Below are 12,129 nucleotides of genomic sequence, written 5' to 3' on the forward strand. Positions count from 1 at the left end.
TTCCCGTTTCTTTCCTTTGGTGTCTGTGTGAGGCGTGGATGTTGCTGTGCTCTTCCTTCCATATGATGTCCGTAGGTCACATCCCTGTGCCGGGCGCCTGGCACCTGAGCGTGTCCAGGGCTGCACGTCCGGCGACGCCTCCAGAGAAACCAACACGCTCCATGCTGAGTTCTTGGTCCAGAGCCTGCCACCCGGCTCCCTGTCCGAACCTGAGCTCACAGCTCAACGCGTCGATGCGCCATCGCCAGGCCAGCCCCGGCCTCCACATCCTGCTTTCCCTGCTTGCTCTGGAACAACCCAGTGAGATCTCCGGGCACACCCCGGACCCGGGGAGGCCCTGCCCATGGGTCCCCCCTCTCTGCTCCCCGCCTGTTCCCACAAGCTGGCTGGTGGTGTGTCTCTGCGGCCCCCAGGCACACAGTAACCGCCGCCCCCCACCTCCCGGGACCTGGGGTATAACATACATCTTCCTTCCGAGGCTCTGCCTCGGCTTCCAACATTTCAGCGGCAGGAAGGACAGGCAGGTCTGCCCCAGAGAGAGTTCTGGAAATGGAGCCTGTGTGCCTCCCCCCTCACCGGCTCTGAGGGTGCCCCACCTCCTAGGAGATGGGCGGACAAGCACGGCCTCCTGCGTGGGCCTGGGGCAGCCCTGGGCGGCATCGTCACAGGCCCACTTTATTCACAGCAAGTGCAGGATGCTCTTGATCCAAATCCGTCACCGGGTGTGTGCCAACCACGGGCTTCGCTGGGAAGACAGGAAGCGCCCAGGGAGGCTGAGGACAAGGATTAGCCAGCAGGGGACAGCGATGCGGGGAGGCAGAGAGGCCTGGCATCCGCGTGTGGGGCGGGGGGGGGGGGTGGGCAGAGAAGGAGGGGGCAGGAGAGAGCAGGGAGCTCCGTCCCGGCTTTCCCCCCCTCCAGGGTGCCTAAGGAAGAAAGAGGCTGGATTTCTGCCAATCGCTCCTTCCCACCCAGGGCTTGGCGACACTCACCCTGCAGGTCTGGAACTCAAGGTCCTGGGTGTGGGCTGACCAGTGAATGAGGGTGGAGGCAGGACAGGCCAGCCCAGCCCCGCAAGCCTCTGGGTGGGGCTCAGGGCCCCTGGGGGACATAATAGCGGCCCCTTGGGAAGTGGCTTCAGACGCTGGCTCTCTGAAAGGAGTCTGAAGCTGGTGGTGAGCGGGTGCAGAGGGTCAGCCAGGGAAGGCCAGGGTTTGGAGAGGGGAGGCAGGAGCCTGAGCCGGGTACGACACAGGGGCCCACGGACCCGCGCTGTCTCCAGGAGCCATGAAAGGCCCCTGGCTCGTCTTGCTGGTCGTGCTGCTCTGCTCAGAGCTTGGTGAGTGCCAGGGCAGCGGAGGGACCTGCCTGGGGGGCCACGGGCGGCAGTTCCCCTGTGAGTGTGAGCGCGTGGCGGGGAGGGGGGGCGGTCTGCCCTCCAGGACCTGAGAGGGTGGGAAGGGGCCACCCTTCTGAGGGGCCCAGCGGCCATCGCCCATGCAGCCGTGGTCCTGGTGAGTAGGGGTCAGAACCCTTCCCACCCTCTGTGTCCCTTGGGCCTGTGTCCCTTTCCGGCCTAGCCTGGAGCCTGTCGTGCTACATCTGTTCCGGCATCGACGACATCAGACATTGTCAGACCACCCAGTGCAACTGGGACTCTTCGATCTGCTTTAAGAGCAAGATGACCGTGGCCACGGCCAGTGGTGAGTTTCCAGCGCCCAGAGCGTGGGCGTGGGTTGAAGGGTCTCTGCTCTGAGGCTCCCTGTGCCTCTGGAAGGAGTGTGAAAGCAGCAGGGCCAAGGTCCGTGCCAGCCGGGGCGGGGGGGTAGACCTGTGCCCCTTCCTGGCCTGCCTCGGTGTCCCCATCTGTTCAGAGAGGGGCCAGCTCCTAGAAACCTCCTAGGGCGGGGGTCAGGGGCTTGGTGGGACCGGACAGGCTCCCAGCTTGGGAAGGGAGGGCCAGCACAGCTGGGGAGGGGAGTGCGGTCCGAGGCCCCGCCTCCAGGCACCTTCTCTGGTTCCCACAGGGAAGCGGGAGACCTACTTCATGAGCTGTGCCCCTTCCTGCCAGGCGGCTACCCAGATGATGCAGGAGCTGGCAGCCACGACAAACCCCAAGTCTGAAGTGCAGGATGTGACCTGCTGCCAAAATGACCTGTGCAACACCGCCGTGGCCCCGGCGGGGCGCAGCCTCTGGGCCCTGGCTGGGGGGCTCCTGTTCAGCCTGGGCCCCACCCTCCTCTGGGCCCTGCAGTGAGGACCCCCGTGACGAAGACTCAGAGGGGCAGGGGCCCTGTTCCCGAGCCTGGTCCCAGGGGGCAGTACCGCGGGCCCAGCTCAGCAGGCTCTTGCACACGCAGGTGCGCACACACGCACACACTCAGATGCATGTGTGCGCAGGACCTCCCCCAGGCCCACTGCCACCCCTGGGCCCCCGCAGCCCACCCACCCGACCAGCCCAGCCGCCGGCACCCAGCGAGCCTGCACATTTGCAAAAACCATCAATCAACCACCCGACCGAGAAGCAGAGGCCACCGGGCCCTGGCTGGACCGGCCACTAGGAGGGCAGAGCCACAGCCCGCCTGGCCTGGGTCCGGCTACCTGTGCGCCAGCATCCTCTGCGGAAAATAAACCCCTTCCACATTCTCCTGTTCTCTGCAGGCTGTGCTTCGGGGGAGGCGGGGGCCTCTGCCAGCCGCGCAAAGGGAGACTTTGATTCAGCCTGGTTCTTGCTCGGCAGGCGAACGCTGATGGTGGGAGGCTGGGAGCAGGGGTGCCGCCCGGGCCCAGATCCGCACAGTGAGGCGGGGGCTCCCCTCCTGGCCCGGGACCCTTACTGCTCCGCGAGCTCCCTGAGCCTCCAGCCCAATCCTGCTCGCAGAAGCCATGGGGCCGCGTGGACCAAACTCCGCCCGCCATCCTCCGCCTCCCTGAGCTGGGCCCCAGCCCCTGAACGTTGGGGCAGCCATCCCCTGGGGGCCTGACCAAGGCGGGGCTGTCCCCACCAGGATGGGCCTGGGAGCGGGGCAGGGCCTCTGAGGCCTGGAATCCAGAACCTTCTCCCTCAGCACCCCAGCTTCCTGGGGCTCCCCAGCCCCAGAAGGGCCCTGGGCTTGGAATGGGCCATGACACCACACAGGCCACCAGGGTGGGAGGGGCTGGGCACGGGTGTGTATGGGGGAGGGGCTGCTTCTCTGCCAGAGAGGCCCGAAGACCCCACAGAGACCCTGCTGGCCTCCGGCGAGCCTGCACAGGCCCCACCCCGCCTGGGGGGCCAGCCTCCTTTCTTCTGACCTCACGGTTGGTCCTTGAGGCCAGGGAGGGGTGTGTGTGATGATGCGGGGAGGCCCATCTGTGCATAGGGGGCACCTGGGGTGGAGCAGGTGAGAACCCCCTTGGAGGAGGGACCCCAGGGGGCCCCTGCTCAGAGGCAGCCCAGCCCGAAGGACATCGCAGGCAGGACACGCCTAGCAAGGAATGTCCCATCATCCCCACGTCTCCTCAGAAAGACGTTTCCCCAAGCTCTGCTATTCGCCAAGTGGTGGGTCCCCAGGACCCGGAGAGCAGCTCTTGCTGCGGCCTCTTGCCGTGGTCCGGAGCCCAGCCAGAGGTCCACCCCGCGAGGACCCAGGACCACTGAGCTCCCCCCGCCCCCGCATCAGTCACCTCCAAGACAACAGCAATGTCCACGGACACAGGCGCTCAGGCCTGGAGACCTGGTCACCGGTACCCGCTGGCCAGGCACGTGGGTTTGTGGAAATGCGACCTCGTCCCCGTATTGCTGATTCTTCCTTAACGCTACAGAGGAAGTCCTGGGCGGCGTCTCAGACATGCTGAGTGAGACCGCCAGTAAACGGCTCCGATACGATTTGTGGGAATCAAAATCTCGGGTTCAACACCTGTCCTTGCTCTGGGGACAGAAAGCAGGCTGGCAAAAGGCTCCTGACCTGAAAGCCGAGTTCCGAAACTATTCGTCACAAGGGGCAAGTAGTTTTACCAAATTGTCAAGAGTTTGTTGGAGTTCCCGTCGTGGCTCAGTGGTTAAAAAATCCGACTAGGAACCATGAGGTTGCGGGTTCGAACCCTGGCCTTGCTCAGTGGGTTAAGGATCCGGTGTGGCCGTGAGCTGTGGTGGAGGTTGCAGACGCGGCTCAGATCTGATGTTGCTGTGGCTCTGGCGTAGGCCGGCGGCTACAGCTCCAACTGGACCCCTAGCCTGGGAATCTCCATATGCCGCGGGAGCGGCCCAAGAAATGGCAAAAAGACAAAAAAAAAAAAAAAAAAAAAAAAAAGAGTTTGTTTCAGCGATTCCAAAGATCGTAGCTCTGTCATTTCAAGACTAGGAATGGCCATCGCTGACGCGGTACCTCGGTCAGCGCTTTTCTCCGTTACGTTTCTGGTTCTCAGTTACGTGTCTCAGAGGAGCTGGGTTCTGCCACCAACCTTGTGTCTAACCAGCCACCAAATACAGAACTGTCCATCCCCACAGAACTAGACGGACCCGTCCCAAAACCAGGCACGCGCTCCCCAGGTCGGAGCGCCACTCCTCAGGCACGTGGGTGGCGCGCGTGCGTCACACAGGTGTCCTTGGTAGCACCTGACACCAGATGAGGGTCTGGCTTTTCCAGATAAGGCCCCCTGCTGGGTGTTTCTAGGACCACCGATACGAGGGAGGTGGCGGGTGTGGACAGGAGCACCTCGGGCACACGTAGGGCAAGCAGGGCTGGTTGCCCACCCAGAAGCCCCCCTCTCCCTGGGCACGCCTGCTCCCGGGGCAGCTGGGGCAGCTCACAGGGGTGGCACTGGCAGGACTGAGTGAAACGTAGACAGAGGGAGGTCACGAGACCCCTCCCCACGAAGCCTCTGGAGGCCACCTCCTCTCTGGACAGTGAGCACGTAGCAGGAGGGGTGGGGGGAGTCTGGGCACCTGCTTTGCACCCCCCACCCCGAGGTAGAGGCACAATCAGCCGAGGACCCAGGTCCCCAATGCCCAACTCTGCCCACCAGAGCAGCGGGGGGCCTGAGGGGGGACCTGCCTCTGAGCCCTCCCCTGGAGAGGGCTTCCCTACACACACACACACACACACACACACACACACACACGCGCGCGCACACACACACACACACACACACATGCACGCACACACACCCACATACACACGTGTGGGCAGGCTTTGGCAGGAAAGGGCTCTCTCCAGGAGGGCTTTGGTCCGGTCACTAACCTTACACCAGGCGCCCCAAGGCTCCACCCGTCTCTGGTCCTGGCAGGGCTTTCAAATCTTTTGATCACGCAAGACCTTGCCTGGCCTGCTGGTTCCTAGTGTGACTCAAAGTGGAAACGAAGCATATTCGTAATTAAGGACGGTCCCTGCCCCGCCTCCCCTTCGAGAAGCTCCGAACAACTGCGTGAACAGACAGCATCTGAAGCAAGAGCACGAGGAGTGACCAGCCTGGTGGGGATGGCCGGACCCTGACCCCTGTCTCCGTGGTCCCCCGAGGTCGCGTCCCTTTTTCCTCTTAAAAAGTTCTCGTGGCCCAGCAGAGTCTTTGGAGGCGGTTTGGGGGGACGCTGCATCCGCCGTCCACCGACTGCCGGGCTCTGATGGAAGCAACTGCCCTTTGGGCCACCCACGGCTTCCAGGTTTCAGATCGGCGAGCAGCTAGATCTGAGATGGGGAACACACACCCCCCACAGACACGCACACACATATGCGGAGAACCACACAAATACGCACGCAGACACAACCACACATGTGCCCCGGTGTCCGGCCTGGGTCTCACTGCTGACACTGGGCTCCTGGGCTGTTCTAGAATATGGGCTTCCCAGACAGGCTCCAGGCTCCCTCCCGGCCGCCTCCTTGCTCGGTTCCTCTGCGGGTGTGCGGCTGTGGCTGGAGGCTGACTCGCCTTCGGGGCCAGGCAGCGGCCGTGACAGCAGAAGCAACACCCTGAAGAAGACAGAAGCCTGTCTCCATGGCCTCCCTGCACGGGGACAAAGCCCCCTGCGGGGCCACTGACAGCTCCCTGCAGGACATGGGGTCTGCCGGGTCCCCAGGGGCCGGGCTGGGCCCTGTCTTCCTGCAGAAGCCCGAGGCAGAATCATTCGCCTGGGTTCCTCTGCACTGCAAGGTCTCGGCTTTTTTTTGGTCCTTTTAGGGCTGTACCCTGCATATGGGGGTTCCCAGCCTGGGGGGGGAATCGAAGCTACGGCTGCGGCCTACACCACAGCCACAGCAACACCAGTTCCAAGCTGCGTCTGCCACCTACGCCACAGCTCACGGCAACACGGGATCCTTAACCCACTGAGCAGGGCCGGGGATGGAACCCGTGTCCTCATGGGTGCTCGTTGGGTTCATTACCACTGAGCCACAGAGGGAACCCCTTTCTGGGCCTTCTAAATCTTCCATCCTGATGAGTGGAAATGAATTATTCAAGGTATTTTCTGGAGTTCCTGTTGTGGCTCAGCGGGTTAAGAATCCTACTAGGATCCATGAGGATGTGGGTTCCATCCCTGGCCTCGCTCAGTGGGTTGAGGATCCGGCACTGCCGTGAGCTGTGGTGTAGGTCACAGATACGGCTTGGATCCCGAGTTGCTGCGGCTGTGGTGCAGGCCGGCAGCTGTAGCTCTGATTCGACCCTTAGCCTGGGAACCTCCATATGCTGCAGGTGCGGCCCTAAAAAAGAAAAAAAAAAAAGAGGTGTCTTCTTTCCGTCTGCCGTTTCTTTTCTTCTCTTTGTGGTGCCTGTATCATGATAAGAGGCGCGCTTTTCACCGTTGCTGCTCTCAAAGGCATTGGTGGGTTACTGAAAACCTTGTCTGCTAACCAAAATGTTCTCCCATTTCTCCTTGAGACCTGCACCTGTAAGCCTTCCAGTCTGAGTTTTGATCCACCTGAGATGTTTGTGCCGTGAGACCCTCACCCCCCACCCAACCCCGTTCATCCTCCCTCCTCTGACCCGTAGGCGGGGCCCCCCACCCAGCCTCCTTCGGGAACCCCCACATCTCTCCGCTCCTGCCAGGCCCACTCCTGCTGTTTCTGAAACATTTTTAACGTTTCACTTTCAAACCACTTCACACTTACAGAGAATTTTCAAAAATAATACAGAGTCTCCAGATTCATTGACCTCATCTTCCCCAAATGTTAACTTCTTACATAACCACAGCACCGTGCTGGCGCCAGACCGGCAGGCCCTGTTCGAATCCCCCACCGTCTGCTCCTTCCCTTGGGGCCCGAGCCCAGACCTGTGCTGCACCGCCGTCCTGTCCCCTGGGCGCCTCACCCCGGGGCACCCCAGGGAGGCCCAGACACTCTGGGCCTCGCCAGGCCCGTGGCTGACATTCTAGGGCTCTCGCGCCACCTCATTCTAAGACGCCCAGTTAATCATCACTGTCCCTGCCTTTGACATCCTGCCTGCAGGTCTGCCCACCTGTCTGCGAAGTAGAACCGCCCTGGGCCTCCCGGCACCGGCAGTGAAGGCCCAGGTCCCACCCCATCGCCCCTCCCTGACCCCAGAGTGTCCTGGGCACGACCATACCTGTGGGAGGTCCATGGGCACAGGCCTGCACAGTGGCCCCCTTGGGAAAGCTGTCGTGTTGGACCTGCTGTTCAACCAGGGACAAGAGCCCCCGGCCCAGTCCACCTGCCCCTCTGTCATGGGTGGGGGTGGGGGGTGCCTCACTTCCCTGGGTAGCCCAGAGGTCACCCATGCCGAGGGGGGCCTCCTGGCACACAGGGCAGCTGAGGGAGCGTGTGCGGGTGCCCGTGTGTGCTGTGTGCAGGCATCTTCTGTGTTTGGTGTGGGTGTCACGTGACAGGGCCGGGAGCCACGCTGTGCGTCAGTGGCGCTGCAGGCCTGGGCGTCCCGCCAGCCCGGGCAACGGAGGAAACACGGCCAGCTCCTCTGGTCCCCCGGGAAGCAGCCAGAGGGCTGGGGACCCAGTGGAGGAGGGGACTTCTCTGCCCACCCAGAACTAGAGGATCTGGGGCAGACACACCCCCACCCCGCAATTCCAGAAACAGCGCAGCCATCAGCCCCCAGGGGCCCAGGGCCTCCGGCATCTTAGTGGGTGGGGTCGGCTGGTAAAGACCCTCTGTGTGCCAGACACACTCACCCAGGACCCTCGACCGGAGGGAAGGGAGGGCCCGGGGACTGATTCGACCCCTGCCCTGGGAACTTCCATATGCCCCGGGGTGCGGTCCTAAAAAAAAGACCAAAAAAAAAAAAAAAAAAAAAAAGGCATTGGCAGGAAAAGGATGAAACCGGCCTAAACCGGCAGCAGCCTAGAGCTTGCGCAGGTGCACTGCACACTCCGGCCACCAGAGGGCGAACGATGGGGGGGACTGGAGACTGCGGGAGCCCGTGGGGTCCAGGGCCCCGGTGGAGCAGACCCAGGAAGCGGGTGGCGCCCTGACCCATGCATTCCGGCCCGTGCCAGCCCGGGCCCCGCAAGCACCAGGGACAGGGACATGTTCCGCCGCCTCCCGACGCTCCGCCCTGGGCCCGCTGCAACTGCACAGGCAGATGGCAGCTGACACCGGCGCTGGTGGGCGTCCCTCCTCTGGTAGGATACAACCAGAATGCCAGAGAGCGACAGCTGCCCCATCTGCACCCCGTCCACCGCTCCAGCTCGGCACCCTCATCCTCTGTGGATGTGAAGCGGCGGCTCCAGGCTCCGGCCCTGCTGCCTCATGTGGCCGCACCATGCTGATGCCTTGTCCAGACCTGGGGCCGCCCAGCGTCCAATGTGCACGCCCAGTAATTCTAAGTGCATGTCATTCAAACCTCAGAATTCTGTGCCAGGAGAAAGTTCCCCAGGTAGCAGGAGTAGGGTTTACACACACCTTTGGTGGGGATGTCGCCGCTTCACGGCTCCTACCAAGATTTCCCCCCCGCCCCGCGCGCCCCAGGCCTGTACCCATCTTCCAACTCTCTGGGTTCAGGGAAGGGCTCCAGAAGGAAGCCTTGAGGAATGAACATGTGACAGGGCTTGGTTGCCAGCACTGCCACTCAGTCTCCGTGCTGGAAAATCTGGGCCTTTGCAAATTTTTTTTGTTGTTTTTTTAGGGCTGCAGTTGTGGCATATGGAGGTTCCCAGGCTAGGAGTTGAATCGGAGCTGTAGCCACTGGCCACAGCAACACCAGATCTGAGCCACGTCTGCAACCTACACCACGGCTCATGGCAACGCTGGAGCTGTAACCTCCTGAGCGAGGCCAGGGGTTGAAGCTATGTTCTCCTAATTGCTAGTCAGGTTCGTTTCCAACGAGCCATGACGGGAACTCCTGGGCCTTTGTGTGCTGCCACTGCTTCACTCCCTGGCTCACTGGGTCATCCTTCCAGGCTCTGGGGCACAGGCACCTGCCACCAGAGGGTGCTCCGGGCCTGGGGGTGGGCGGGTGGGGTGCTCAGACCTCCTGCAGTGCAGCCTGGAGATGCGCGGGGTGAACAGGAGGGAGGCATAGTGACTTTTCTAAAGGGGAGTGGGGATTGAGGGGCCAAAGGAGGTTGTTCCAGGGTTTCCTGGACCAGCCGGGCTAGCGTGGGGATGGGGAAGCAAGCAGGCTGGTGAGGGGCCATGCAGGAGGACACTTGGCCAGGGCTGCAGTCACCTCCACCCACCTGGCTATGCTCAGGACACAGGCTGCCCGAGAAGCTGTGAGGCAAACTGGACTTGAAAAGCAAAAAGCAGGAGTTCCTGTTGTGGCTCGAACCCGACTGGTGTCCATGAGGATGTGGGTTCCATCCCTGGCCTCGCTCAGCGGGTTAAGGATCTGGTGTCAAGCGGCAGTGTAGGTCGCAGACAACGGCTCAGATCTGGGGATCTGGTGTTGCCGTGGCTCTCATGTAGGCCCGCAGCTGCAGCTCCAATTTGACCCGAAGCCTGAAAACTTCCACTTGCCACGGGTGTGGCGATAAATAGAAAAAGAAAAAAAAAACCCAAAAAACCCCAAAGCAAAGCAAAGAACGTTCTGTGATGGGGCCGGGCAGGGCGGGGAGGCAGCAGCCTGGGAAATGGGCATCAGTCTGCAAAAGCCCAAAGACCGTGGCGAGCCCCGAACTTTGCAAGCAGCTGAAGAAGAGGAAGGAGGCAGCACAGAGGGTGTCCTGAGGGACCCCAGAGACCAGAGACGTGCTGGAAGGGGCGCCAGAACTTGGGGAGCTTCCACGTGCCCCCACCGCAGGGGCCTCACTCCAACCCCTCTGAGAGTGGCGACGGAGCCGGTGGCCTTCCCAGCTGCCCAGCCCCGCCCTGGGCGTGCGAGGGGCGGGCGCCCCGCCGGTGCGCTGGGACCACACCAGAGAGCCAGAGGCCGGGGTGTGGGCAGGCTTAGGTCAGAAGCATGGAATCTTAGAATCCAGAAATCTGGACAGATCCCAGGGGCTGGCCACCTTCTGGGCGTTCTGGGGAATCCACATCCTGCCTGTGAAAGGTCATTCCTGAGGGCTGGTCTCAGACAGGACCTTGCCCAGGTGAGGAAAGGCTAAAAGCCCTGGATGCTGAGAGGCCTGCAAACCAGCCCCCGCTGAGGGAGAGGGAGAGCAGTGGACAGAGCGGGAGGGGGGTGGGGGGCTGGGGAGCCCCGTCCTGGCCGGAGTGTCCCGTAGGTCCTCCTGTGTACACCCAGGATGAAGCCCGCGTGCCCGTGCCTCCGCGGGTCATGGCCTGCTGGGTCCCCGAGACCCAGGGAGAGAACGGCCGCCTCTGACCCAGCCTCACCCAGACCCCCCGCCCGGCGCCACGGGCCCGAGGTGCTTCAGAGGGGGTGCACCGGGTCCCACGGCACCCGCCTCACAGGGCCACCGAACTCTGGGCCGTGACAACCCATCCAGAGGCCCAGCCACACTCTGGATGGCCTCTGCGGCCATGTGGCTCCAGCCGGAGAGACCCAGGGAACGGCATCTCCCCTCGGGCGGCCGTGTCCACATCGTGTTTGCCCCGGAAGATGTGGGGGAGGCCCAGGCGGCAGAGACGACGCATCTGGGCGTTGGGACCCGCTTCCCAGGCACAGGGCGGCGTGGCGACAGGACTCTCACTGGACTCACTGTGCCTGCTCCCCTGCCCACCACCGTGTGCCCGGAATGCCCCATCACCAGCCCCTAGGGCTGGCCCGGGCTTTGGAGACTCCTGGGATTTGTGACACATGGCACTGGCAGCACCAGATGAGATTTTTAAGGTCTGTGTGGAAAGGAGGAGCCCAGGGTCGCAGGGGTGGCGGCAACTCTGGGGGCGGGGCTGGAAGGAAGGGAGGCACAGACAGAGGAGAGGTGTCCACAGAAGGACTCGGCCTGACAGCGGGGAGACACACCCACGGCCATTCCAGCAAGTTCCCCGGGCCTGGCGCCGAAGGGGGGGGCCTGAGTGTGGGCCCCCTGGGGGTGAGTGGGCTGTGAGGGAAGCCCCCCAGGGTCACTTTGGTCCCAGGGAACACCTCTGGCTGGTGACCCTGGATGTGCCAAGCCCTGGGTATCGGGCCTGGCTCTGGACCCGTCGTACCCCTGTCATGCCATGGGTTCAAGGGCATGTCATTCCTGGTGCAGCAGGCTAATCGGGCCCCACCCTGCCACACAAGCCCAACTGGACCGCACCCTGAGAGCAGGCATCAAGCCCAAGCTCAAGGGAGCCAGCCAGCCTCCTGCCAGGGTCTTCGGATTATGGTACAGGGTGGGGTGGTGTGGGTGGGGACCCAGGCCAGGCAGTTCTGCCTCCTCACGAGCGAGACCCCCAAGGGGGCTACCAAGGGCCACGGCCGCCTACATGTCCCTGGGGACAGCGGGGCCCTCGCCCCAGAGCTGTGCATCTCTCGATGACGTCACCACACCTCTGCTGGGACATCTCATGACACAAAGAGCCCCGCCCTTGGCCTGCAAGGAAAAAGCTCTCGGAGCCTCTCCAGGGCCGTCTCCCCTGCTCCCCCGTCACCCAGACGTCACAGAAGTCCAGACACAGACCCGAGCCGTGAACATGCAGACGCGCTGACCCCCAGGCACAGTCCCCCGGTACCCTCCCTGTCCACTGGACTCGTCTCCTGTTACAGGGCCCCTCTGCACACCCCGCTCCATCCCAGCCACCTGCCACCCCCCCTGGGTGTGTACAGTTAAGAAACCACTTCTCCTTCCTCCCCCACTGT

General features: G+C 62.9%; 1 protein-coding gene across 3 annotated transcripts; it reads left to right on the forward strand.

Annotated features, from left to right (window-relative positions):
- On the forward strand, positions 1-2,646 carry LOC110260191 (lymphocyte antigen 6H-like). 3 transcript variants are annotated; one of them, XR_002343039.1, is made up of 3 exons: positions 1-1,339; positions 1,581-1,703; positions 2,028-2,646. XR_002343039.1 is itself a non-coding variant. In XM_021088764.1 (3 exons), the coding sequence occupies exons 1-3, from the start codon at positions 1,288-1,290 to the stop codon at positions 2,255-2,257; spliced, it is 405 nt and encodes a 134-aa protein (XP_020944423.1). In that variant the 5' UTR covers positions 1,128-1,287; the 3' UTR covers positions 2,258-2,646. The 3 variants fall into 3 exon arrangements, 1 of the variants encoding a protein (XP_020944423.1); XR_002343040.1 differs by having other exon boundaries at positions 2,072-2,646; XM_021088764.1 differs by having other exon boundaries at positions 1,128-1,339.

The sequence above is a fragment of the Sus scrofa genome, chromosome 4, assembly GCF_000003025.6.
Source record: "Sus scrofa isolate TJ Tabasco breed Duroc chromosome 4, Sscrofa11.1, whole genome shotgun sequence".
NCBI lineage: Eukaryota > Metazoa > Chordata > Mammalia > Artiodactyla > Suidae > Sus > Sus scrofa.